Below are 25,353 nucleotides of genomic sequence, written 5' to 3'. Positions count from 1 at the left end.
GCGGTTAAGAGCATTGGACCAGTAACCAAAAAGTTGTTGGTTCGAATCCCTGAGATGACTAGGTGACAAATCTGCCAATGTACCCTTGAGCAAGTCACTTAACCCTAATTGCTCCTGTAAAACGCTCTGGATAAGAGCATCTGCTAAATGACTCACATGTCCAATGTAAACCGTTGGAAGCTGCTGCATTAAAGGCCGGTCTGATTATATACTTTATTATTGCATTGTGAAAGTGATAGAGAAGTTGAGGAATCTCTGGATACTGAACTGTTGACCTCTGCATGGAGGAAGACCAGTGTAAATGCACTTCTGACAGTGGGTGAGCAGAGAAGAGCAGTGCTTGGAAGTAGCATTGCAGCGTCCCTGTGAGCCTCAAGCCGACAGCTGCAACCAAGTTGCTGTTTACATCCCCCGCAGATTTAGAGAGAGAGAGAGCGAGAGAGCGAGATAGAGAGAGAAAAAAAACAACTTTTAGTCAGGTTTGTTATATTTGGCTATGTGGGGGAGTGAAGTCAATCGTGCACCTGACACTTTCTTGGAGTGCTCATAGCGCGCTGTAGCATTGCCAAAACAATGATGTGATATAACGTGATACCATGGGAAAATAAAGGAAACGCACCAGAGAGATTCCACAGACAGGAGTGAAATTTAACGGACCCAATAACCGTCACAGCTCGCGCCACCGGGGACCGGATGGAATACAAACGGAATAGTCAACGAGTGACTCACCTTTTATACAGTCCGTTATTTATGGTGAGCGTGCGATCTGCTGTGCGCACAGCTCGCCAACACGTCAGATAACGGTCACCTTGTAGTCGCCTGTTAATGAAGAAGATCTTAAATGAGTCTGCTGAACAAACGTCGTTGAACTAACATGGACCCAAGATGAATTACGAGTTTGGGATATCGACTATGTGGGACTAGAGATGTGACCTCTTTATTTTTCCGAAGTCATGACAGTTATTAAGTAACCTAACGGAACATTCGACTAATCTCTCAAGGTGAGTTCAGTTCACAATAATTGAACAAATGAATATTTGAAGGATTAATATGCACAGTAGTTTTATGGATTATTGTTGTTTTTGGTGTCAGATGTAAAGACTGATAGCTTAATTATAACTTTTTGATAGCCCCTATCGTAGCCCCGCCCCGGGCCATGACACTTTCAAAAAAAGTGCTTTCTTCCAATGTTGAACTGTGTGTCGGTGTGTTTGTGTGTGTGCGTGTACTTGTCACTCAGCCTGTGTTGTGAAAACCCAGCGCTATGTAGGCCAACCCACTTGGCTGTGCGTTACTATGGGAACCGTGGCCCTGGCTGGCACAGGCTGAGTGGGCTGCTGAGGGCCATTCTGTGTTTGTGTGTGTGCATTTTAGTGTTTGTATGTGTGTGTGTGTGTGTGTGTGTGTGTGTGTGTGTGTGTGTGTGTGTGTGTGTGTGTGTGTGTGAGCATCCAAGCAGTTAGAGATTGAGAAAGGACATTACATAATAATGATATATTTGTGAAATGAAAGATGTACCAGGAACAGTTAGTTCCCTCTAGCAGAAACTCATTCCACAGTCTCTTGTGGTCCAACACTGAATGATACACTGACTAAACAAGTGATAGCAAGAGACAGGCCATTTTGGTGCTGTGTTGTTGACATGATTCAGTAACAACGTTTTGCTTCTCTCTCCCTCCCTCTTCTTCTTCTTCTTCTTAATTTCTCTCTCTCAGATGGCCCTCAGTCCCGTCCTTCTCTTTCTTCTCTCTCTGATTGGCTGCGGCCACTCCCAGGATGACATCATCGACCCCGGCCTGGCCCCTCCCTCTCCTCTGGGTTGCGGTGTGAACGTGGACCCCTTCTACCGGACGTTGTGTGACCTGGAGTCTGTGTGGGGGGTGGTGTTGGAGGCCGTGGCCTGTGGTGGAGCCATCACCTCCCTGGTCCTCTTCGTGGTTCTCCTAGCCAAGCGCCACTCCATCCTTGACCCAGATCGGCGCTCCGGCCTGGGTCCTCTTCTCCTCCTGCTGGCCTCCCTCTTGGTTCTCTTCTCCCTGTCCCTGGTCTTCCTGGTGGGGCGTAACGAGGCCCTGTGTGTGGTCCGCCGGGTCCTCTGGGGCCCCCTGTTCGCCCTGTGCTTCTCCTGCCTCCTGGCCCAGGCGGTGCGGTTGAAGAGGCTGGTGTCTGGAAAGTCTAGCCCCAAAGGGAGCTCCCTGGCTGGGCTTGGCATGGCCCTGGCCCTGGTCCAGGGGATCATCTCTGGAGAGTGGCTGCTGCTGACAGTGGTGAGGGAGGGCCACGGGGCCTGCGACTACCCACCGGTAGACTTTGCCCTGGTTTGCAGCTACGCCCTGGGGCTGCTCCTGACAGCGCTGTGCCTCTCCCTGGCTGTGGTGCTGTGTGGAGGGGAAGGGGGAGGGGACGAGGCAGAGGAGGGGAGTGACGGAGGGTGCGAGCGGCGTTGGAAGTGTAACGCCGTATGGCTCTTCCTGTCCTGCCTGGCGTCCCTGTTGCTATGGGTCTCCTGGCTTGTGCTCTATCTCTATGGCGACGCAGCGTTGAGGGGGGCGTGGTTGGGTGGTGGGGAAGGGTGGCGAAAGGACTGGGATGAGCCGGTGTTGGCGGTTGCCTTGGTGGCGCAAGGTTGGATCCTCCTGTTATTTCACGCTATCCCAGAAGCCCACCTGTGTCTGAGGGACCCGCCGGTCCCCAACCAGCAGGACTACTTTCACACCAGCCAGCCCCTGCAGCCCTGCTTCCAACAGGAGGTGCCATTACCCACACACACCCTCACACACAGGCCCTGCGCAGATAACCAGACCTACTCTATCGAGGAACACAGCGCAGGTACACTGTGTGTGTGTGTGTGTGTGTGTGTGTGTGTGTGTGTGTGGTTGTGTGAAAGGCTATGTGTGGGTTTGCAAATGTTTGTGTACATGCAAAAGATGTAAGTCCTAAATAGAATGATTGTCTACAGAAAAAAAACTAACTAACGATTAACTAGTAACATCCCCTTGATTTGTGTTTGCTCTCTCCCTGGGTCGAGTCTCAGCACTGAGAGGTGGGTCGTACCATAACGGACATGGGGGGATGCGTCCTGGGATCCCCTTCAGAGGCCACATGTACCAGCCCACTGAGATGGCCCTGGTGATGAACGGAGGAACGGTTAGTGTGTCATATCTCACACACACACAAACACCCATGTTCATATTATATTTAAGCAATAAGGCCCGAGGGGGTGTGGTATATGGCCAATATACCACGGCTAAGGGCTGTTCTTAGAAACGGCGCAAATATTGGCCATATACCACAAACCCAGAGGTGCCTTATTGCTATTATAAACTGGTTACCCATGTAATTAGAGCAGTAAAAAGACATGTTTTGTCATACACGTGGTATACGGTCTAATATACCCTGGCTGTCAGCCAATCAGCATTCAGGGCTTAAACCACCCAGTTTATAATATAATATTAATACACATTAACTCAACTACCTCTTACCCCAGTACACTGACTCGGTACCGGTGCTCATTGTATATAGCCTGTATGTAGCATCGTTAATGTTATTTTATTGTCTTAATATTTTCTTTTGATCTATTTGTAAATGTTCTTACTTTTTAACTGCATTGTTGGGAAAGGGATCACAAGTAAACATTTCATGGTAAAGTCTACACCTGTTGTATTCATGTGACAAATAACATTTGATTTGATTTAACACACACACACACACACCCTAACCACTTGTCTGTCTGTAACAGATGCCTACCGCTCCGGTGAACTACACAGGGAGACAGCTGTGGTGAGAGGAGAACCTTGGAACCGGTCTCCACGGCAACACGGCATATTATGGTGCCGGAATGCTCCGGAATGTTTCCAATGTCACTCATAACCCCATCAATGCCTCTACCTCACCTCACCATTGACTGTACAAAAGCACTGCCACAAGGAATTTACCCCTAGCCACAGATCTAGGATCAGCTCACACTAACTTTTTTTATACACTTTGGTCATTGAGAGGAAAAGGGAAAAACTGATTTGAGAACAGTGCTCACAAGAAATGTCATTCCAGGATTGACTGCAGGAGATTCAGAGAAGGGTAACAAAGACATTGCCTCCCCCGTCTTAACCCATGCAGACTGGAATATATCCCCAATGATGATGATGAACGTCAAGCTCGCTCAGTGAACAGTTATCGGCTGGTCCCAAATGGCACCGGCTCTGGTCAAAAGTAGTGCACTACATAGGAATAGAGTTCCATTTGGGATACAGAGATACAGACTTCTGTTTTTCTGTTAAATATTTTTTTGATTTTCTGTTTTGTTGTTTTAAAAAGGGGAAAAAAAGCCTATATGACACACCAGGTACAGGAGAACAGTGGTCACGTCCCAAATAGAACTCTATTGTCTATAAAGTGCACTACTGTAGGCCAGAGCCGTATGGTTCTGGTTCTGGTTGAAGCACTGCATTATAAGGAATAGGGCTCCATTCTGGAGGCATTCAGTATTTATGTAAATTCCATCCATCCACCGTGCTCACTAACCTCGCCTGCCCACTCATGTTCTCTACAGACTCTGTGTGACGAGTCTCAAATGGCATTCTATTTCCTATTTAGTGCACTAATTTTGGACCAGGATCCAAAGGGTTCTAAAGTAGTGCACTATGTGGGGAATGGGGTGCCATTTGGGATGCGGACACTAAGAGTTGCTCCTATTGATGATGCTTATATGACTCTATTAGATGTGTTGGGACACAAGTGTTTTTTCGAAGACTCTCAGCTTTGTGTTCGGTCCACCAGAGTTGTTGTGATCAAGCACTTTATTATTAAGCTAATCTCTGCTATTTGGGATATAACGTTCGTGTGGCATATTTCTATGGTGAATGTTACGGTGGTGAAATTGAATTTATTATTGGTGTCACAGACGAGTACTGTATTTCTGTTGGTGTGGTTCTATGATATCAGTAGTTTTGTTATGGGGTTGTTGTAACACATTTTGAGAGTTTTTAACAGGGAGTGCAATATCAGTATGATTATATGGCAGAATATACAGTATATGAATTAATGGTAGGATCTGCACCTCATACTAACGTTATATATTTCAGAGACTTCTTCTTTGCTCTTTGCGTGTTTTATCTCCCAACACCTGAACAGTGAGACACCCCCTTGTCCTTGATTGGACTAATCTGCTGCCTCTTAATCCCTATGGTGCTCTAACCTTGGAATTACCCATTTAGGGAAACTGATAGGGGGGATTGGTATTAGTGGCTTTACTGTGACCAGTCGTGTACTCCTGTATAAGGCTATTTATTATATTATCATCCTATGTCCTGATACAGAGGAGGGCTTGGTTGCATGTCTCTTAAACACAATTCTCACACAAAACTCAATGAAATAAAATATAGATTATAGATGAAACTGTTTGGATCGACATAATATTGAGGTGTCTGTAGAAGGCTTTGTAGCATGCAAACTTGAAGGCAGAAACATTTCTATATTAAACTGTTTGGAAGGTTTATTTTGCTTCTATCTAAAATGACAGATTGTTTGCGTTTTAACATGATATGCCTTGCGGCAGCCGTGTTGTCGTGGTAATGATAGTATGTAGCATGGAAAGCCTAAAACAGAAAAGGTTCCAAATCTTGTAGGTTTAGGGCTTCTATCTATCTCTGGTAAAAGCCACTGGCACGGTAAGTGACAGTTCTAATGAGCTACAGGCGTTGCTAGGGAGCATCCTGAATGGCATCCCGGTCAAAAGTAGTCCACTATATAGGGAATAGGATGCCATACTGGACACACCCAACGTAACGGCTAGGCTACAGCACCCTAACGCCCTCTGCTGTGGGTTACAGAGTCTCTATAGACGGCTAGGCTACAGCACCCCAACACCCTCTGCTGTTGGTGACAGAGTCTCTTTGGGTCAGCCAACGTAACGGCTAGGCTACAGCACCCTAACTCCCTCTGCTGTGGGTTACAGAGTCTCTTTGGGTCAGCCAACGTAACGGCTAGTATACAGCACCCTAACGCCCTCTGCTGTGGGTTACAGAGTCTCTATAGACGGCTAGGCTACAGCACCCCAACACCCTCTGCTGTTGGTGACAGAGTCTCTTTGGGTCAGCCAACGTAACGGCTAGGCTACAGCACCCTAACTCCCTCTGCTGTGGGTTACAGAGTCTCTTTGGGTCAGCCAACGTAACAGCTAGGCTACAGCACCCTAATGCCCTCTGCTGTGGGTTACAGAGTCTCTATAGATGGCTAGTCTACAGCACCCTAACGCCCTCTGCTGTGGGTTACAGAGTCTCTATAGACGGCTAGGCTACAGCACCCTAACGCCCTCTGCTGTGGGTTACAGAGTCTCTATAGACGGCTAGGCTACAGCACCCTAACGCCCTCTGCTGTTGGTGACAGAGTCTCTATAGACGGCTAGGCTACAGCACCCTAACGCCCTCTGCTGTGGGTGACAGAGTCTCTATAGACGGCTAGGCTACAGCACCCTAACGCCCTCTGCTGTTGGTTACAGAGTCTCTTTGGGTCAGCCAACGTAACGGCTAGGCTACAGCACCCTAACGCCCTCTGCTGTGGGTTACAGAGTCTATTTGGGTCAGCCAACGTAACGGCTAGGCTACAGCACCCCAACACCCTCTGCTGTTGGTTACAGAGTCTCTTTGGGTCAGCCAACGTGACAGCTAGGCTACAGCACCCCAACGCCCTCTGCTGTGGGTTACAGAGTCTCTTTGGGTCAGCCAACGTAACGGCTAGGCTACAGCACCCTAACGCCCTCTGCTGTGGGTTACTGAGTCTATTTGGGTCAGCCAACGTAACGGCTAGGCTACAGCACCCCAACGCCCTCTGCTGTGGGTTACAGAGTCTCTATAGATGGCTAGTCTACAGCACCCTAACGCCCTCTGCTGTGGGTTACAGAGTCTCTATAGACGGCTAGGCTACAGCACCCTAACGCCCTCTGCTGTGGGTTACAGAGTCTCTATAGACGGCTAGTCTACAGCACCCTAACGCCCTCTGCTGTGGGTTACAGAGTCTCTATAGACGGCTAGGCTACAGCACCCTAACGCCCTCTGCTGTGGGTTACAGAGTCTCTATAGATGGCTAGTCTACAGCACCCTAACGCCCTCTGCTGTGGGTTAAAGAGTCTCTATAGATGGCTAGTCTACAGCACCCTAACGCCCTCTGCTGTGGGTTACAGAGTCTCTATAGACGGCTAGGCTACAGCACCCTAACGCCCTCTGCTGTGGGTTACAGAGTCTCTATAGACGGCTAGTCTACAGCACCCTAACGCCCTCTGCTGTGGGTTACAGAGTCTCTATAGACGGCTAGGCTACAGCACCCTAACGCCCTCTGCTGTGGGTTACAGAGTCTCTATAGATGGCTAGTCTACAGCACCCTAACGCCCTCTGCTGTGGGTTACAGAGTCTCTATGGGTCAGCCAACGTAACGGCTAGGCTACAGCACCCTAACGCCCTCTGCTGTTGGTGACAGAGTCTCTTTGGGTCAGCCAACTAGGCTAGGCTACAGCACCCTAACGCCCTCTGCTGTTGATTACAGAGTCTCTTTGGGTCAGCCAACGTAACGGCTAGGCTACAGCCCCCCAACGCCCTCTGCTGTTGGTGACAGAGTCTCTTTGGGTCAGCCAACGTAACGGCTAGGCTACAGCACCCTAACGCCCTCTGCTGTTGGTGACAGAGTATCTTTGGGTCAGCCAACGTAACGGCTAGGCTACAGCACCCTAACGCCCTCAGCTGTTGGTGACAGAGTCTCTTTGGGTCAGCCAACGTAACGGTTAGGCTACAGCACCCTAAAGCCCTCTGCTGTTGGTTACAGAGTCTCTTTGGGTCAGCCAACGTAACGGCTAGGCTACAGCACCCTAAGCCCAACCATGCAGTAATCAATAACAATGTAAATCTCAGAATAACAAGGTAGAACAAAAACACACAGTAAATACAAAATAAGAAGAACATGATAAAGTAAGTAAACATACTATATACATGGTCAGTTCCATATTATAATGTACAGGGATACTGGATCTATAGAGGTAGATATGTATAGGGGTAAACATACTATATACATTGTCAGTTCCAGTACCATATTATAATGTACAGGGATACTGGATCTATAGAGGTAGATATGTATAGGGGTAAACATACTATATACAGGGTCAGTTCCAGTACCATATTATAATGTACAGGGATACTGGATCTATAGAAGTAGATGTGTATAGGGGTAAACATACTATATACAGGGTCAGTACCATATTATAATGTACAGGGATACTGGATCTATAGAGGTAGATGTGTATAGGGGTAAACATACTATATACAGGGTCAGTTCCAGTACCATATTATAATGTACAGGGATACTGGATCTATAGAGGTAGATATGTATAGGGGTAAACATACTATATACAGGGTCAGTACCATATTATAATGTACAGGGATACTGGATCTATAGAAGTAGATGTGTATAGGGGTAAACATACTATATACAGGGTCAGTACCATATTATAATGTACAGGGATACGGGATCTATAGAGGTAGATATGTATAGGGGTAAACATACTATATACAGGGTCAGTACCATATTATAATGTACAGGGATACTGGATCTATAGAGGTAGATATGTATAGGGGTAATGTGACTAGGTGTCAGGATATATGATAAACAGAACAGCAACAGTGTATATGATGATTTTATATGAGTCGGCGTGCGTGTGTGTAGAGTCAGTATAAATGTATGTTGTGTGTGAGCAAATTATGGAGTGAGTGTTTGCCCACACTGCATGGCTGCATCCCACATGGGAGCTCCGGTCAAAAGTAGTGGAGCAATAAGCACGTGAGCTTTTCAGAGCTCTGCAGCTTGATTGGATATGTTTTGTTGTTCTGCACGTTTTTGAGAGAGAGAACCACACACACAGCATATGAGAGAGCGAGAAAGATAAAGACAAATACGAGGTGTGAAGAAGGGAGAGAATCAGGAGATAGGAGAGGAACAGGAGATAGGAGAGGAACAGAAGGAGCGTGCCGTTGAGCTTTGTTGCTATAGACACACGAGGACGATCACTAGAAGAGAATCTGACAGTATTTCCGGGTCAAGGAGCAGTGCAGTACTGGTGTACACACGTTTTTACGTGAGTCTTAAAAGTAAGTCAACTTTAATGCCGTTATTTGTAAATATGAAATGAGGAAGCGTTCAGGTAGTCTTCCAGCTAATTGCTGTGTTGACCCGTTGCAAAGTGTGTTATCACCGGTGACGGGTTATTTGGCCAACTAACATGGCAAGCTAGCTAACCCTAACACCCCATGCACACATTCAATCGATGCTGCTTGCTAGCATAACTTGACTTACACTGATCAAGCTGTTTTGTAAACTACATTATAACCTAGGCAAATAGACTGGTAAATGTTATTGTTTTGTATAACTTACCTGCGTTAACTGGACTGGATGTGTTTGCTTCTGCAGACGGCTTTTCATGACGAAGTGGTTTTCGTGTCCGAGAAGACAGGAAGATACAACACCGTGGAAAAGGTCTTTATTGATCAGGTAGCTAACGTTAGATGAGATCACCATAAAATAAATCACTATCAATTGATCAAATCACATAAACAACAATCATTATCAATTGATCACCAGTCAGTGTATGTGAATCACTGATTTTAAGACGCCTTCCTCCACATGTGCTGGGATTGGCTGCCAATTTGGATAGACAACCTATGAAACATAGTACTTTAGCCAACATCTACTGTAAAAGTTTACTGTTAGTTTTTAATCCGGGCTTTATCCCCTGTAGGCTCAACGTCTGGCCCTTCAGAGGGAGATAGACAAGGAGTCCCAGTCCACGGTTTCAGTCAGATCGCTGGTTTGTATCTGGTTCTGTGTTGCTCTCCAACATGACACTGACTGCATCCCAAATGCCACCATATCCCCTATTTAGTGCACCACCTTTGAACCAGGACACATTGGGTCAGAAGAAGTGCACTATATAGAAAATAGGGTTTAATTTAGGACACACACTGTCAATATCAATATTGTGTCCATTTTAAACTGAAAATGCATTCTCTACAATGTCCTTGGAAGTGACTGCTTCTTTCAAACAGATCCATATTGTGGGATGTTTATTTTTCTCAGATGGTCCAAGCCGACACAGGCAACAGGATGGTTACCATGAAGAAGACGAACAAGAAGAGTGGGAAGGACACCCACGCTGAGGATGAGATCTCAGAAAACACTTCCATAAACCAGGGGAATAACGAAGGAGTGAAGAAGAAAAAGAAGACGAAAGTAGAGACTCTGGTAGAAGAAGAGCGGGTGTCCAATGGGGAATGGGGGAATACGGAAGGAGAGCAGGAGAAACAGAAAGGAAAGAAGAAGAAGAAGTTATCGTCTGAGACTGACACCAACGGTGAGGAAGTCATGACTAATGGAAATGACGGAGGAGGATGCGGCCAGGAGAAGAAGAAGAAGAAAGGTGTTAACACTGTTAAAACGGAGCTAGAGACAGAACACAGTGGATTAAAGGACGAGAAAGGAGTCGTGGAAAATGGGCAGAAGCTGAAAAAAAAGAGTCTCTCTCAGGCAGAAGAGACAGAGATCAGCGTTGTCAAGGAAGAGGAAGGAGAGGTGATAGAAGTAAAGAAAGGCAAGAAAAAGAAGGGAAAAACAGAGGAAGAAAATAAAGTGAAAAAGATCCCTAAAGTTGCTGAACCAACTGAGGAGAGTCAGGAGGAGGAAGAGGGGGAGATGAAGAAGAAAAAGATCCCTAAAGCTGCTGAACCAACTGAGGAGAGTCAGGAGGAGGAAGAGGGGGAGATGAAGAAGAAAAAGAAGGGTAAGAAGAGAGCAGTTGCTGAGAAAGGAGAGACAAAAGAGAGAGAGTGCGGAGAGGCAGAGAAAGAAGTGGTAGTAAAGAAGAAGAAGAAGAAGGGAGCTGAGGCTACAGTAGCAGTACAGCAGGAGGAACAGAATAACACCAAGAAGAAGAAGGGAGCTGAGGCTACAGTAGCAGTACAGCAGGAGGAACAGAATAACACCAAGAAGAAGAAGGGAGCTGAGGCTACAGTAGCAGTACAGCAGGAGGAACAGAATAACACGAAGAAGAAGAAGGGAGCTGAGGCTACAGTAGCAGTACAGGAGGAGGAACAGAATAACACCAAGAAGAAGAAGGGAGCTGAGGCTACAGTAGCAGTACAGGAGGAGGAACAGAATAACACCAAGAAGAAGAAGAAGAATAAACCCAAGTCCTCCAGCAGCGCTGCAGACACCACCATGGAGACGGAGGGCAAGAAGAAGAAGAAACCCAAGTCCTCCAGCAGCGCTGCAGACACCACCATGGAGACGGAGGGCAAGAAGAAGAAGAGAAAGGCCTCTGCACTAACAGAGGAGGAGGATGTGGTGGACAAGCGGAAGCCCAAACATATGAAAAGGGTGGATATGACAGGAGTAGTGGAACAGGTGGAGGACGGAGAGAGTGACGGAAGGAAAAAGAAGGTGAAGAAGAGCTCCTCTGAGATAGAGACAGAAATGGAGGACAGCACTCCTCACCAGAAAGGGAAGAAGGTTATGACGAAGGGGAAAAAGAAGATAAAGGTGGAGAGCTGCGACCCTGAATACCAGGAGGTGAGTTAAAGGGGTTAAGGGTCAGAGGTGAAGACGTTATCAAATCATGGGTCTCCTTCAGCAGGGTACACCGTTGTGGAACGTTCAGATAGACATATATGATGTAGAACAAACATGTCTCTCTGACATGTAGAATGAGGAATCATGTCGGCTCTATTCCTGACATTTCTATCTGAAATGGTCAACATTGTTTGCCTCTGGAAGGTGGCCCTGATTCTAGAGCCATTTGAAAGGTCCTTGTTGAAAGTATTGTAAAAACCAATGCTCTGACCCGCACCCAGAATGCTGGAGGTACCGACTAACAGAATAGTTAACTGTTAAATGAATATATGGATAAATGGATAAAACAGTGTTGACTTTCTTACTTAATTGTTTCTACTTAAAGGTATTAAAACGCTGACAGTATCAGTCTGTAGTTGTCTGATATGTTGTTTTGCTCCAACCCCCCAGAGGGACCAGACGGATGTGGTTTTCCTGTCAGAGACCAGGGGAAATGCCTTCGAGATCAATATTGATCAGGTAGATCGCTAACGACCCATTAGATCTATTTGGATCCTGTGAATCCCACTTGCCAGTCAGTCCGCCAATCCAACTCTGTCACTGTGAGAAAGAGAAATGTAATTTCTTCCTGGTCTGAATTAAACATTGTATATTGATTCTGTAACTATTTATAAATAAATTATGAATGCATTATATTATACAAATGCTTATTAGTGAATGCTGTTGTTTGACTGCAGCATTGTGTTTAATCAATGACATGTTGGACACACACCAACCAATATAAATGCTCTATACTGATTTAAGTAATACCCTCTGACTGTAATAATATACATGGCGCTAGAAGCATCCGAGGGCGTTAAGCTGGACTGTGTGTGGCGCTGGCTCCAGAGTGGCCCATGGTGCTAGAAGCATCCGAGGACGTTAAGCTGGACTGTGTGTGGCGCTGGCTCCAGAGTGGCCCATGGTGCTAGAAGCATCCGAGGGTGTTAAGCTGGACTGTGTGTGGCGCTGGCTCCAGAGTGGCCCATGGTGCTAGAAGCATCCGAGGACGTTAAGCTGGACTGTGTGTGGCGCCGGCTCCAGAGTGGCCCATGGTGCTAGAAGCATCCGAGGGCGTTAAGCTGGACTGTGTGTGGCGCTGGCTCCAGAGTGGCCCAAGGTGCCTGGTCTGTGACAGGGATACTCCCAAGTGATTGCAAAGTGATTGCTGTTTTTCCAATAATCAGATCTTTTGTCAAAAAATCAAATGGGCAGCCATTGAAGCACACGCGTATTTGAGTATTTTTATCTTTTAGACTAGGAGTACAGTAAATAGAATCACCAACCACATGTTATAGACTATAGAGTATATGTTGTGTACTATATAACATGGACTATAGAGTATATGTTGTGTACTATATAACGTGGACTATAAGAGTATATCTTGTGTACTATATAACATGGACTATAAGAGTATATGTTGTGTACTCTATAACATGGACTATACAGTATATGGTGTGTACTCTATAACATGGACTATACAGTATATGGTGTGTACTATATAACATGGACTATACAGTATATGTTGTGTACTATATAACATGGCCTTCATATAAAACGATGGTCCTATTACATTCCATAGGGGAGACGCCTGGCCCTGCAGAATGAGATCGACCAGAAGTCCAATCCAGTCCAACTCAAAGCAGCACCGGTACCATCGGTCAGTACTCTTCTGATGTCAGGACACCAAGGTGTATCCCGAATTTGGGGTCACATCCCGACTCTTCTCTGAAACAAGTCATTATGTTGAATATAAATATAACAACCCGTGTTCTTCTTCCCTTCCAGGGTTTGGGCCAGTGGGGCACCGCCCAGTTTGACAGTTCCGACCAACATAGTAAGTTCCTGCGGTTGATGGGCGGCTTAAAGAAGAGCGGGCAGCCAATAGCAGCGAGCGGTGCGACGGGAGGGCGGGCCAACATGGCGCTGACTAAAGACGGACAGCAGAGCTTGCAGCAAGGCCTACTGGGGGAGTTTGAGCGGGCTCAGTCGCGCCGCATGGACTTCACGGGAAGGGGGGCGGGACTTGGGTTCTCGGCGCCGTCCAATAAGAAGTTCTCGATTGACATCAACACAACCCGATCGGTGCGCTTCGATGACTGAGTCGGGACGGACCCTTGAGTGTGTGTGTCTAGCATCCAAAATGGATTTGGTGTGTGTGTGTGTGTGTGTGTGTGTGTGTGTGTGTGTGTGTGTGTGTGTGTGTGTGTGTGTGTGTGTGTGTGTGTGTGTGTGTGTGTGTGTGTGTGTGTGTGTGTGTACCTTTTCTCTTGCAGGGTCTTGGGAGTGTCTGTCGGTGAATGTGGTGTGTATGAATGTATATATGGTACCAGTCAGTAGTTTGGACACACTTACTCATTACAGGGTTTTTCTTTATTTTTACTATGTTCTATATTGTAGAATAATAGTGAAGACATCAAAACTATGAAATAACACATATACAATCATGTAGTAACTAAAAAATCAAAAAATATTTTATATTTGAGATTCTTCAAAGTAGCCACCCTTTGCCTTGATGACAACTTTGCACACTATTGGCAAATATATTTTGATTTGATATTTAGACTTTTTTTTGGTTACTACATGATTCCATATGTGTTATTTCATAGTTTTGATGTCTTCACTATCATTCTACAATGTAGAAAACAGTCAAAATAAAGAAAAATCCTGAAATGAGGTGTGTCCAAACTTTTGACTGGTAACAAAAATATAAATGCAACAATTTTGATGATTTTAATGAGTTAGTTATAAAGAAATCAGAAATAAATGCATTGGGCCCTAATCTATAGATTTCACATGACTGGGCAGGGGTGCAGCCATGGATGGGTCTGTGAGGGCATAGGCCCACCCACTGGGGAGCCAGGTCCAGCCAATCAGAAAAGGCTTTTCCCCACAAAAAGGTTTTATTACAGATAGAAATACTCAGTTTTATCAGCTGTCCGGGTGGATGGTCTCAGACGATCCCGCAGGTGAAGAAGACTGAACGTCGAGGTCCTGGGCTGGCTTGGTTACGAGGTCTGTGGTTGTGAGGCCGTTTGGACGTACTGCCAAAATCCCGAAAATGACATTGGAGGCGGCTTATGGTAGAGAAATGAACATTCAAATCTTTGGCAACAGCTCTGGTGGACATTCCTGCAGTCAGGATGCCAATTGCACACACCCTCAGAACTTCATCTGTGGCATTGTGTTGTGACAAACCCGCACGTTTTAGTGGCCTTTTGTCCCCAGCACAAGGTGCACCTGTGTAATGATCATGCGGTTTAATCCGCTTCTTGATATGCCACACCTGTCAAGAAACGCTCACTAACATGGATGTAAACGTATGTGTGCACAATGAGATAAATAACATGTGTGTATGGAACATTTCTGGGATCTTTTATTTCAGCTCATGAAACATGGGACCAACACATTCATATTTTTGTTCAGTGTATAGGAGTACTGTGTGACATAAAGCTGCACCTATACACCTGTGGTATCAATGAGAGCAGAGCTGTGTGTGTTTCTGCCTTCTGACTGGTCCAGTATGTGATGCTTCCTGGCTGTATGATATGAGAAGGTTGTTAGCGTCCTGAATGGCACCCTACATAGTGCACTACTTTTGACCAGTGGGCCTATGGGCCTTGTAGTGCACTATATAGGTAATAGTCTAGTACGGTCAACTAATGCCTTAACTGAACATGACATGATAAAAACTGGCAGTTGATAAGCTGTCAATTAGACACATTTAAACAGCATAGAATTGCTTTACACACAGTCAACAAATGGACATGCTGAATGATGGTCAGTTGGGGCTCTCTTATATAAAGGATTTCATTTTTTTTTTAAAAAAGACATCTTTAAAATGAACCTTTCTGATAACAGGTGAATAACATTGGAACAGGGTGAATAGTTCATACATGATACACTTTATTTGACTCCTAAAAACACATGTGCCTCTGCTGACAAGTACAGGAAGAAATGAGACGAAGAAACAACAGAAATATTGTTTTGAAACGACAGAAGAAACACCTCTTGGAGAGAACCAACCAGACATCTCCGTTTCTCTGACTTGGTGCAGAAAGGTCCACGTGGTCGTATGAGTCCAACGGTGCCGCCACAAAACGACACTCAATTCCAGCTCTTCCCTTCAACATCCCAACTGTTAGCCGTCTAAGGCCCAATCCCAAATCAAGCACTACTTCACTAGCGTGTAGTGTTTAAGGGTCCATTTGGAATTGGGCCTGTCTGTACTGGTGACTGTCACCCCAGGGCTGTGGTCTGATTCTATAACTCATTCACTACCCCTCATGGATTTAAAAGGAAAGGACTGGTGGAAGAGAGATGCTAGTAAATCCATGGGGGGGATACATGAGAGCACAGTTCAGGGAGAAGGGTATGGGATCAGAAGGTGACCCCGGATCAGAAGGTGACCCCGGATCAGAAGGTGACCCCAGATGTTATTTATTCCTGCTTCTAAAGGGCTAGTATTGTAGCCCAGTAGATTCCTCCCTCTACAACCTACAGCAAGGCAGCATTTCTCTCTCACCTGGTTCTACAAGGCTACAGTAGAGGTGCAGGCTTTTATTCCAGTCCAGCACTAACGAGACTGAGTCAGCCAATCAAGGCCCCAGTGATCAGTTGAATCAGGTGTCCTAGTGCTGGGTTGGAACAAAATCCTGCACCTCTACTGTAGCCCTCCAGAACCCGGAGGGAAAAAAATGCTGCCTTGCTGTAGGTTGTAGAGGGAGGAATCTACTGTTGAGGTATCCCTCCTGAAAATAAGGCTGTGTGTGTGTCGAGGTATCCCCCCTGAACACAAGGCTCTGTGTGTGTGTGTGTGTGTGTCAGGTCAATGACCTGTGTACTATATAAGCATCATGTCCAAGCATCTGTACATGACCTCTAAAATATTTTGGTCCTTTGTACACACAATGCATCGTTCACAATCCAAGTGTGAGTGTGTTTGTCTCTCTATCAGAGATATGGAAGCTGTGTGTTTCTTGAGGAAGGGAAAGGGGTCCCTGCCGGGGGGGGGCTGGAGGGGTGCACGCCACCCACTGGTCCCTGCTCAGGCCTGCAGGTACTCAGGTTGCACCCTGGCCACCTTGCGGAACTCTTTGGCGTGTGTCCGTGGGCACTGCATCTCACACCAGCTGATAGGCACCATCTGGGCTCCTGAGAGGAGGGAAACAGAAATATACTACTGATAGACACCATCTGGGCTCCTGAGAGAAGGGAAACAGAAATATACTACTGATAGACACCATCTGGACTCCTGAGAGGAGGGAAACAGAAATATACTACTGATAGACACCATCTGGGCTCCTGAGAGAAGGGAAACAGAAATATACTACTGATAGACACCATCTGGACTCCTGAGAGGAGGGAAACAGAAATATACTACTGATAGTCACCATCTGGGCTCCTGAGAGGAGGGAAACAGAAATATACTACTGATAGTCACCATCTGGGCTCCTGAGAAGAGGGAAACAGAAATATACTACTGATAGACACCATCTGGGCTCCTGAGAGGAGGGAAACAGAAATATACTACTGATAGACACCATCTGGGCTCCTGAGAGAAGGGAAACAGAAATATACTACTGATAGACACCATCTGGGCTCCTGAGAGGAGGGAAACAGATATATACTACTGATAGACACCATCTGGGCTCCTGAGAGGAGGGAAACAGAAATATACTACTGATAGTCACCATCTGGGCTCCTGAGAGGAGGGAAACAGAAATATACTACTGATAGTCACCATCTGGGCTCCTGAGAAGAGGGAAACAGAAATATACTACTGATAGACACCATCTGGGCTCCTGAGAGGAGGGAAACAGAAATATACTACTGATAGACACCATCTGGGCTCCTGAGAGAAGGGAAACAGAAATATACTACTGATAGACACCATCTGGGCTCTTGAGAGGAGGGAAACAGATATATACTACTGATAGACACCATCTGGGCTCCTGAGAGGAGGGAAACAGAAATATACTACTGATAGTCACCATCTGGGCTCCTGAGAGGAGGGAAACAGAAATATACTACTGATAGTCACCATCTGGGCTCCTGAGAAGAGGGAAACAGAAATATACTACTGATAGACACCATCTGGGCTCCTGAGAGGAGGGAAACAGAAATATACTACTGATAGACACCATCTGGGCTCCTGAGAGAAGGGAAACAGAAATATACTACTGATAGACACCATCTGGGCTCCTGAGAGGAGGGAAACAGATATATACTACTGATAGACACCATCTGGGCTCCTGAGAGGAGGGAAACAGAAATATACTACTTGACAAAAGTGTCAGTTGGTTTCAGTTAACCAAAGCTTGTGTTAAGGAGGGTAACCTAGGGTTAAGGACAGCCCCGGGCTAAGAACAGCAGTGTTGTTGTCATGTGACCAGTCTCACCTGCTTCACTGTGGGCTACCACCACCCCCAGCTCGTTCTCTGCTGTGGTCAACAGGTAGTTGGACTGGACGTCTCCCAGGGAGATCTGGGGGTCAGGAGGTTAAAGGGCAACACTTGGAAAGGCACAGAATCAGTCATCTTGATCACATAATGAGTAGTTATTTGGGATGCAAGGTGATTCATAGATCAGTTGTTTTGTGCGTTCTGTCTGGCTGATTTCGAACATTCACAATTGAACATTTAAGCAATATGGTGAAAGCTACACTGCACTAAGGGAATAGAACCAGCCCAACATCAGTCACTGGTTGACTGTCCCTGTGTTACTACCTAGTTACTGAACTGGAAAGACTGTCGAAAGGAAGGATACGACTTTAGCCAGGACGATGTCTCCAGGACGGAAGCTTTTATACGTCTCCACCTGCAACAGAGGTCAAAGGTTATAGTGGTTCCCAGTCTATTACAATTAAAAAACGAGCTAAGACGGTATGACGTCATGACAAACAGTAACAGGCGGTATGACGTCATGATAAACAGTAACAGGCGGTATGACGTCATGATAAACAGTAACAGACGGTATGACGTCATGATAAACAGTAACAGGCGGTATGACGTCATGATAAACAGTAACAGACGGTATGACGTCATGATTAACAGTAACAGATGGGTCTATATGATTCAAACAGTGGGGGAACTTTAGATTGATTCAAAAACATACCCTGTCTTTTTCTGTTGCTCGTACATCTTCTTTCCTGTGTATATTTGTGTAGTAAACAGTAGATTAGTTTTGATCAGATTTGAAGGTTATGGCATCCTGTTCTCTATATAGTCCCAAATGGCACCCTATTCCCTATATAGTCCCAAATGGCACCCTATTCCCTATATAGTCCCAAATGGCACCCTATTCCCTATATAGTCCCAAATGGTATCCTATGTAGTGTACTACTTGTGACCAGAGCCCATAGGTTGCCATCTGGACCCCAGACAAAAGTAGTGCACTGAATAGGGACTAGTGTGGCATTTGGGACACTCCATGAGAATAACAGTAATAAGACAATCCCTGTTACCGGATGGTTCCTCTAAAACGGTCCTTCAGTGGCGTGGAACCAACGTAGAGGATGTGGACCTTGGCAAACCTGGGGTTGATACAGGTCACCTGGACAGGAAGGGAGACCGATCAGGGCGGTTATCAATGAGGTTAAACACACACACACACCTATTGTTGAGAGCTTGGATCAGTGACAAGAGCACCTCACCTCATCTATCAATCCTCAAAAGTACTCTGTCTGGTTTAATCCAGGTGATGTGGTGCTAAAAAGCTGTGCACGTGGGTCTACAACAACTACCAGGGTGTACAAGAAGTTGACACGCGCACGTCAAGGGCCCTCCAAACCTCACCTTACAGGTCACTATGGCTCCTACATCTGGTAGTAGCTGAGCCTCGGTTTCTCTCACCACCGAGATGACTGGTAGCTGCAGACACACACACACACACACACACGACTGAAGTGTCAATGTAAAGACAAGGAAGGATTAAGGTGTGAACATGTTACATTTCGTTCCCACAACACTGCATAATTCCTCAGGGGTTCCAAGTGAACAAACCTGGAGTGGTTTCTCTACTTCCAGGAATGTTACACAATAAATAACCATTGACGTGAGTCCCACACCCAAACCCAGCCCCAACTGCTTTCCCCCATGCCAATAAACCAGCCACTCCCCTCTAATCCCCTCCTCCTCCTTTCACCTCCTCTCATCGTCCCTCCCCGTCACACTTCTGATCACACCTCATAAATCACATTTAATTTCAAAGCAGACACTCTTATCCAGAGCAATTTCCAGTTAGTTTTTTCCAACTAAGGTAGGTGATCCCGTGCAGCTCAGTTGGTAGAGCATGGTGCTTGGAACGCCTGGGTTGTGGGTTTGATTCCCACGAGGGACCAATATCAAAACAGATGCACTCAAGAAGTGTGCTGAAGTGTGCTAAATTAGTCAAATTATAAAAAAAATGTAAGACAACCACATATCACAGTCACAAGAAGTAAAACCCCTCAATAAAGCAGCTATAATCAGCACTAGTCAGAAAAGACAAGTGTTGTTAGTGCTTAAAAGACCAGCGCAACAGGGGTGTGTTCATTAGTGGCAGACTGTAGCAAAATGTTTGGCTGTTTAGTGTTTACTCTAGGAAACAAACGGAATGGGGAGGAAACTACCTGAATTTGTCCAATAGAAAATTGTTTTTTTTATGCAAACGGTTTTTAAGTAAATATTTAGCAAGAGAGCAAATGTTTTGTGTTCTGTGACTAATGAATACACCCGGTACTCTGCTGTCCCCGTCTCACCTCCTCTCCTTCGTTCTTCCTGAGTACATAGCCTGCTAGCGAGGAGTAGATGTAGCCGTGTCGTAGGTACACCCCAGTACCGGGCATACAGTCTTCTGTGCTGCATAGCCTATCACCTGCACACACACCACACAGGGAGAGAGATGTATACACACACATGGAGAGAAACATTTGTACTTTTCGCAGATATCCAGAGACTTACAGTCGCTGCTTTCAACTAAGGTAGGTAAGACAACCACCACAAGTAAAGACAGACAGACAGACATGTTTTGTGTAAACAGAGTCCTGCTGATCTATCACATTTCCAATAGTATAATATAATAATAGTCTGACAAAAACCATCAGAATCGCTAAATCACTTAAGAGTTTCTCGTCCCAGTTCCTGACAGACATATGCGTAAATCAAACGACAATCAAAATAAATCACTGCCCTTATAGTTGACATTTCACTGACATTTAGCCGACATGAGAAGTCCCCGGGGTTAATTCAACATTTGCACGTAGAGTCGATCAAAACAAGAGATGGAACGCTTGGAATTAGTGGGCTCCCCGTTCGCTCCTTCCTGAGGCGGTGGGCAGGGCACTTAAAAAATGTGATGTCTTCTAGGTACTTTTCAAGCCCAACATCGCTAGCTAGACCCCACAATCTCGTAATTTAGCAAACGATGTCATGCCTTGTACCAAGTGACTATGCATTGCGTTTGTATTTCACATAATGTGGAATAAATACACTAGGTTAGGTCACGCTAGTTAGCTAGAAAACAGTAAAATAGACTGAGTTAGTTAGCTACCTAGCTAGGCTAGAACGTAAACGAGCATGTGGTGGCACAGCACGCATTTCCCGTGCTAGAAAGCTATAAATAGCAATATAACCTTCAAAAACATATTGCCTAACGTATTTGTCTAATGGTCTCAAATGTGAAAAGAATGCCATTATCAACTCATTTAAAAGTTTGTAATGTCAGACTCACCTGGAACACACAGCTTCATGGGAGACATGTTTCAAGAAGAGCAGAACGCAAGCCGATTGGATGTGACCTGGAGCTCAAGTCTTTGACGGAAAGGTTGGTCCGCCATCTTTGTTGTGGTTTTCCGGATAAAGTCAGTGTCCTGGTTCTGAGTGCATCAAGTCTAAAGCGACCTTCTCTCCGTTCCTTCACCTACACTCATTAGAACTCTCATTTAAGATGAGTGCAGACAGGGAATAAAGAACAAGAGATGTATCCAGTATCATCAATGGAAATGTTTTTGTTTTAGAGCAAATTAGAAAATAGTGCAGCCAGACATGTCAGACAGAAACGAACAGGCAAGAGGAGAGAACAGCTGCAGGGCTCACGTTTGTTGTAATTGCTCCAGAGCTGGACATCTGCAGGAGCTGGAGTACCAGCACCTACATTTTTCTACTGCCTGAGCTCCTGTTCCTCTTATAGAATATTAGCACAAAAGTATTGTGGAGCTCCTGCAACTAAATATAAACAGTACCAGCACCCAAAATGAGTACTGGCACCTATATCAGTCCAAGTCCAGCACTAAATTACAGCATACATGTAATCAGCTCAACTCTGCCAAGTCAAGAAATATGCAGCTTGTGAAACAGACAAGGGACACAGTCATTTGACAGCTCATAAATAATAAGATGAATCTTTATTTATTCCACACAGAACACTAAGCACAGGTCAACAACATGGAATTAGAATGAGTGGAAGGGGTATAGAACCTCTCCTGAATGAGGACGCCCATTCTACCCATTCTAATTCTATGGTCAGCAGTACAGTACAGAACAAGTCCGCCTGCCCCTTTTAACAATAACCACCAGAACCATGATAACATACGGTTGCCGTAGAGATACAACAATAACAATGAGATTCAATGTTTCCTTTTTCAAACGTGCTCGTCAATGTTTACATACATGTTCACTCAGTGCAAAACTACATGGCAGTAGAAAGCACTTTCTATCATTTTCCACATTTAGATAAATACTATATATATATATATGATGGTCCTGATTCTGTGTTTTTGGATACTGTAAATACTCTATTAGCTGGTCCCTATCCTGTGTGTTTTTGGATACTGTAAATACCCTATTAGCTGGTCCCTATCCTATGTGTTTTTGGTCAACTCAAACAATCTTGATCAACTCATATTATGATGATCCGTACAATCCAGCATTACTGATTCCTATTGGCTGTGTAATACTGACATCTCAATGTGCAGGAAAGCAAAGAACTATCAAATCCACCTATAGTGTAATGTGATGTGTGTGTTTGTGTGTATTTGAAGTGTATGTGTGTGTTATATACACATATCTGTCTATGTGTAAACATGATAATGTAATGTCACGCTGTGTGAGTGATTATTATCATTATAACGTGTCCTAGCCACACCGACGCCTCCTGACCACGCGGGGGCGCAGTGTCTATTTCTTGGCCTTGCCCTGGGCAGCCACAGCCTCCATTGCCTTCTTCACTGTCTCCTCGTCTCCCAGGAACTGCATTGGCCCTACAGGCTTCAGGTTCTTGTCCAGTTCATACAGGATGGGGATCCCTGTAGGCAGGTTGAGCTCCATGATGGCCTCCTCTGACATACCTGGAAGTCAACAACAATAACAACAACAATCAGTAACATATACAACTAAACACTAGGAAGGTTCAACTCCATGATGGCCTCCTCTGACATACCTGGAAGTCAACAACAATAACAACAACAACAACAATCAGTAACATATACAACTAAACACTAGGAAGGTTCAACACCATGATGACCTCCTCTGACATACCTTGAGGTAAATAACAAGAACAAGTCAACAATAACAATCAGAAAAACAACAATATCAGTAACATACCAGTACTCTGGCATGACCACTGGAACATGAGTAAGCGTTGAGATGTAGGGAGGTTCTTTCTCCCCCTCTCTCTCCCCCTTCCTCTATCCATCCCCACCCCACTGCCCCTAGTGACCTACCCTCCAGGTGCTTGACAATGCCTCTGAGACTGTTGCCGTGGGCGGCGATGAGAACCCTCTTCCCGTCCTTGATTTGGGGCACGATTTCATCGTTCCAGAAGGGTAGCGCCCGGGCAATAGTGTCCTTCAGGCTCTCACAGGACGGCAGCTGATCCCCCGTCAGGTCGCCATAGCGACGGTCCTGCAGGAAAGAGAATGTTAGTGCTGCAAAGTCAAACCCTGTTAGCCCAAGTCTGTATGGCTGACACCATGATGTCTAATCACAGAATATGAGTTCAGTGATGTTGTAGATGTGTGTATGCCTCTATGTGCATGCTTCTGTGTGCATGCTTCTATGTGCATGCTTCTGCGTGTGTACCTCTGTGTGCGTACGTGTGTGCCTGTCTGTATCCGTATCCCATGTGTGTGTGTGTGTGTGTGTATGTGTGTCCTTATCCCTCTCACCTGGCTGATGTTGTTGTAGAAGTTGTGCTCCTCCTCCATGGGAGGAGGCGGGGTGTCATAGCTCCTCCTCCAGATCTTAACCTGGGCCTCACCGTGCTTCTCCGCTGTCTCTGCCTTGTTGAGCCCCGTCAGGCCTCCGTAGTGGCGCTCGTTGAGGCGCCAGGTGCGGTGGACAGGAAGCCACATCTGGTCGATCCCGTCCAGGACCAACCACAGAGTCCGGATGGCTCTCTTCAGGACTGAGGTGTAGCACACATCAAACTCATAGCCAGCATCTGAGGAGGAGAGAGAGAGAGAGTAGGGCTTAGAGAGAGAGTATGTGTGTGTTGGGAGGGGGGGGGGGGTCAATGAGTGATGTACACATATGGTTCTTTACTTGTGGGTACATCTTAGGTCTCAAGTGGTTTCCTCGTCTCCTTTCCTTCATCTGCACAGAGTTGAAAGAATTACAGGTTACAGTAAATAGCTGGTAGGCATCCACCACCACCATATTACTTATGCAGGTGAAGGAAAGGAGACAAGGAGAGGAGTCCACTTCAGACTATTGAGATGCACCCTTATTTTGGGGGCGAGTTGCTTTAGGCTATCCAGGCTAGGCTATAAGCCAAACACAACCTCAATTTGACCAGCTACACTAGAGAGAACAGACATGCTTTCAGGTTGTAGGGGCTGATAACAGTTCACATTATGCCACAGGGCAAGTCCTTCAAGTGATGGTTTAGATAATGCCGCAGTGACACAACTACCTGTTTCCTCAAGCCGCGCCTTGCGTAACGGGAATAGCCTGCCCTACTATCTGTCAGCAAAACTCTCCATGGCCCGTGTTAATCCTACGAGAGAACGAAGGAGAGATACATTATACTGTGTAACATTATAGACCGGGTCACCTTTTAGCGCCTGTCCTCCTCTCTTCGCCTCCTGCTCCCCGGTTTCACTGAGGTCCGCGTCGAACCATCCGCAGAAGCGGTTCTCCTGGTTCCAGCAGCTCTCTCCATGACGGATCAGAACCAACTTGTACGCAGCCATCTCGAATCCGTGACGTTTGAATCGACTTCCGCTGTATTTTCGGGAATTTAAGAGCAAAACTCTTGTTGTCAAATGCGGAGAAAATCCCCGCAGTAGTGTCGTGGCTGATATGAAATGAGGATTCGGTTCGAGAGGTTACCTAGGCTGGCTGTTCTGTTGTGAACTTGAAAGCTCCTTCTGAATAATGCCGATAGACTTCCTGCTGCGCTAGACCAATCAGAAACCCTCTCGTGTGCGGTGCGGAGGAAGCGAACGCGCAGTGGAGCACGTCAGCCAGTGATGTTCAGTGGATAGAAAGCACAGTAGCCTAGGCGACCATCGTATCACAGTGATGAAATTTTAGGCCTATGTTTGGTGTATGCGTAGTATTGAGATACTTTATGGGTAGCCTGTTATTGTATTGCTTGTTTTTTATATGTATTATAGGCTACTAATATGCTGCCATATCTTCCTCTCTCTGTCCCTTGCATGAAAAAGGAAGTTTATAAGGCCATGATAATGACACATTCTTTTTGTATTGAAACAACTTTATTGATAACTAA

General features: G+C 45.8%; 4 protein-coding genes across 5 annotated transcripts; 2 read left to right on the top strand and 2 right to left on the bottom strand.

Annotated features, from left to right (window-relative positions):
• Positions 1 to 192: 192 nt before the first annotated feature.
• Positions 193 to 5,394, top strand: LOC139402223 (G-protein coupled receptor family C group 5 member B-like). Its single transcript, XM_071146330.1, has 4 exons — positions 193 to 1,001; positions 1,716 to 2,829; positions 3,035 to 3,147; positions 3,740 to 5,394. Exons 2-4 carry the CDS (start codon positions 1,716 to 1,718, stop codon positions 3,782 to 3,784), a joined length of 1,272 nt encoding a protein of 423 aa, XP_071002431.1. The 5' UTR covers positions 193 to 1,001; the 3' UTR covers positions 3,785 to 5,394.
• Positions 5,395 to 8,815: 3,421 nt separating this feature from the next.
• LOC139402220 (lysine-rich nucleolar protein 1-like) lies at positions 8,816 to 13,800 on the top strand. Its single transcript, XM_071146328.1, has 7 exons — positions 8,816 to 9,128; positions 9,448 to 9,528; positions 9,776 to 9,844; positions 10,114 to 11,601; positions 12,052 to 12,120; positions 13,223 to 13,300; positions 13,429 to 13,800. Exons 4-7 carry the CDS (start codon positions 10,114 to 10,116, stop codon positions 13,741 to 13,743), a joined length of 1,950 nt encoding a protein of 649 aa, XP_071002429.1. The 5' UTR covers positions 8,816 to 9,128; positions 9,448 to 9,528; positions 9,776 to 9,844; the 3' UTR covers positions 13,744 to 13,800.
• A 1,726-nt stretch (positions 13,801 to 15,526) lies between these two features.
• Positions 15,527 to 21,555, bottom strand: LOC139402218 (exosome complex component CSL4-like). The gene is made up of 8 exons (XM_071146325.1): positions 21,352 to 21,555; positions 20,381 to 20,496; positions 19,437 to 19,511; positions 19,106 to 19,194; positions 18,757 to 18,790; positions 18,409 to 18,459; positions 18,042 to 18,126; positions 15,527 to 16,794 (listed from the first exon to the last, which is right to left on the bottom strand). The coding sequence occupies exons 1-8, from the start codon at positions 21,377 to 21,379 to the stop codon at positions 16,688 to 16,690; spliced, it is 585 nt and encodes a 194-aa protein (XP_071002426.1). The 5' UTR covers positions 21,380 to 21,555; the 3' UTR covers positions 15,527 to 16,687.
• A 438-nt stretch (positions 21,556 to 21,993) lies between these two features.
• Positions 21,994 to 25,029, bottom strand: LOC139402215 (phosphoglycerate mutase 1). Of its 2 annotated transcripts, XR_011633242.1 has the most exons (5): positions 24,673 to 25,029; positions 23,786 to 24,060; positions 23,342 to 23,522; positions 22,461 to 22,966; positions 21,994 to 22,414 (listed from the first exon to the last, which is right to left on the bottom strand). XR_011633242.1 is itself a non-coding variant. In XM_071146324.1 (4 exons), exons 1-4 carry the CDS (start codon positions 24,809 to 24,811, stop codon positions 22,797 to 22,799), a joined length of 765 nt encoding a protein of 254 aa, XP_071002425.1. In that variant the 5' UTR covers positions 24,812 to 25,003; the 3' UTR covers positions 21,994 to 22,796. The 2 variants fall into 2 exon arrangements, 1 of the variants encoding a protein (XP_071002425.1); XM_071146324.1 differs by having other exon boundaries at positions 21,994 to 22,966; positions 24,673 to 25,003.
• Positions 25,030 to 25,353: the final 324 nt, after the last annotated feature.

This window comes from Oncorhynchus clarkii, unplaced genomic scaffold (genome assembly GCF_045791955.1).
Source record: "Oncorhynchus clarkii lewisi isolate Uvic-CL-2024 unplaced genomic scaffold, UVic_Ocla_1.0 unplaced_contig_11943_pilon_pilon, whole genome shotgun sequence".
NCBI lineage: Eukaryota > Metazoa > Chordata > Actinopteri > Salmoniformes > Salmonidae > Oncorhynchus > Oncorhynchus clarkii.
This window is presented reverse-complemented; position numbering and strand designations above follow the sequence as displayed.

Coding starts and splice junctions, on each gene's coding strand:
- LOC139402223 (XM_071146330.1), top strand. CDS start 1,716: ATGGCCCTCAGTCCCGTCCTTCTCTTTCTTCTCTCTCTGATTGGCTGC. Junction 2,830..3,034: donor TATCGAGGAACACAGCGCAG/GTACACTGTGTG, acceptor GTCGAGTCTCAG/CACTGAGAGGTGGGTCGTAC. Junction 3,148..3,739: donor TGGTGATGAACGGAGGAACG/GTTAGTGTGTCA, acceptor TGTCTGTAACAG/ATGCCTACCGCTCCGGTGAA.
- LOC139402220 (XM_071146328.1), top strand. CDS start 10,114: ATGGTCCAAGCCGACACAGGCAACAGGATGGTTACCATGAAGAAGACG. Junction 11,602..12,051: donor GCGACCCTGAATACCAGGAG/GTGAGTTAAAGG, acceptor CCAACCCCCCAG/AGGGACCAGACGGATGTGGT. Junction 12,121..13,222: donor TCGAGATCAATATTGATCAG/GTAGATCGCTAA, acceptor TACATTCCATAG/GGGAGACGCCTGGCCCTGCA.
- LOC139402218 (XM_071146325.1), bottom strand. CDS start 21,379: ATGTCTCCCATGAAGCTGTGTGTTCCAG. Junction 20,497..21,351: donor CATGAAGCTGTGTGTTCCAG/GTGAGTCTGACA, acceptor GTGTGTGTGCAG/GTGATAGGCTATGCAGCACA. Junction 18,791..19,105: donor CGTTTTAGAGGAACCATCCG/GTAACAGGGATT, acceptor AAATATACACAG/GAAAGAAGATGTACGAGCAA.
- LOC139402215 (XM_071146324.1), bottom strand. CDS start 24,811: ATGGCTGCGTACAAGTTGGTTCTGATCCGTCATGGAGAGAGCTGCTGG. Junction 24,061..24,672: donor AGGAGGACAGGCGCTAAAAG/GTGACCCGGTCT, acceptor TCTCCTCCTCAG/ATGCTGGCTATGAGTTTGAT. Junction 23,523..23,785: donor TCTACAACAACATCAGCCAG/GTGAGAGGGATA, acceptor TCTTTCCTGCAG/GACCGTCGCTATGGCGACCT.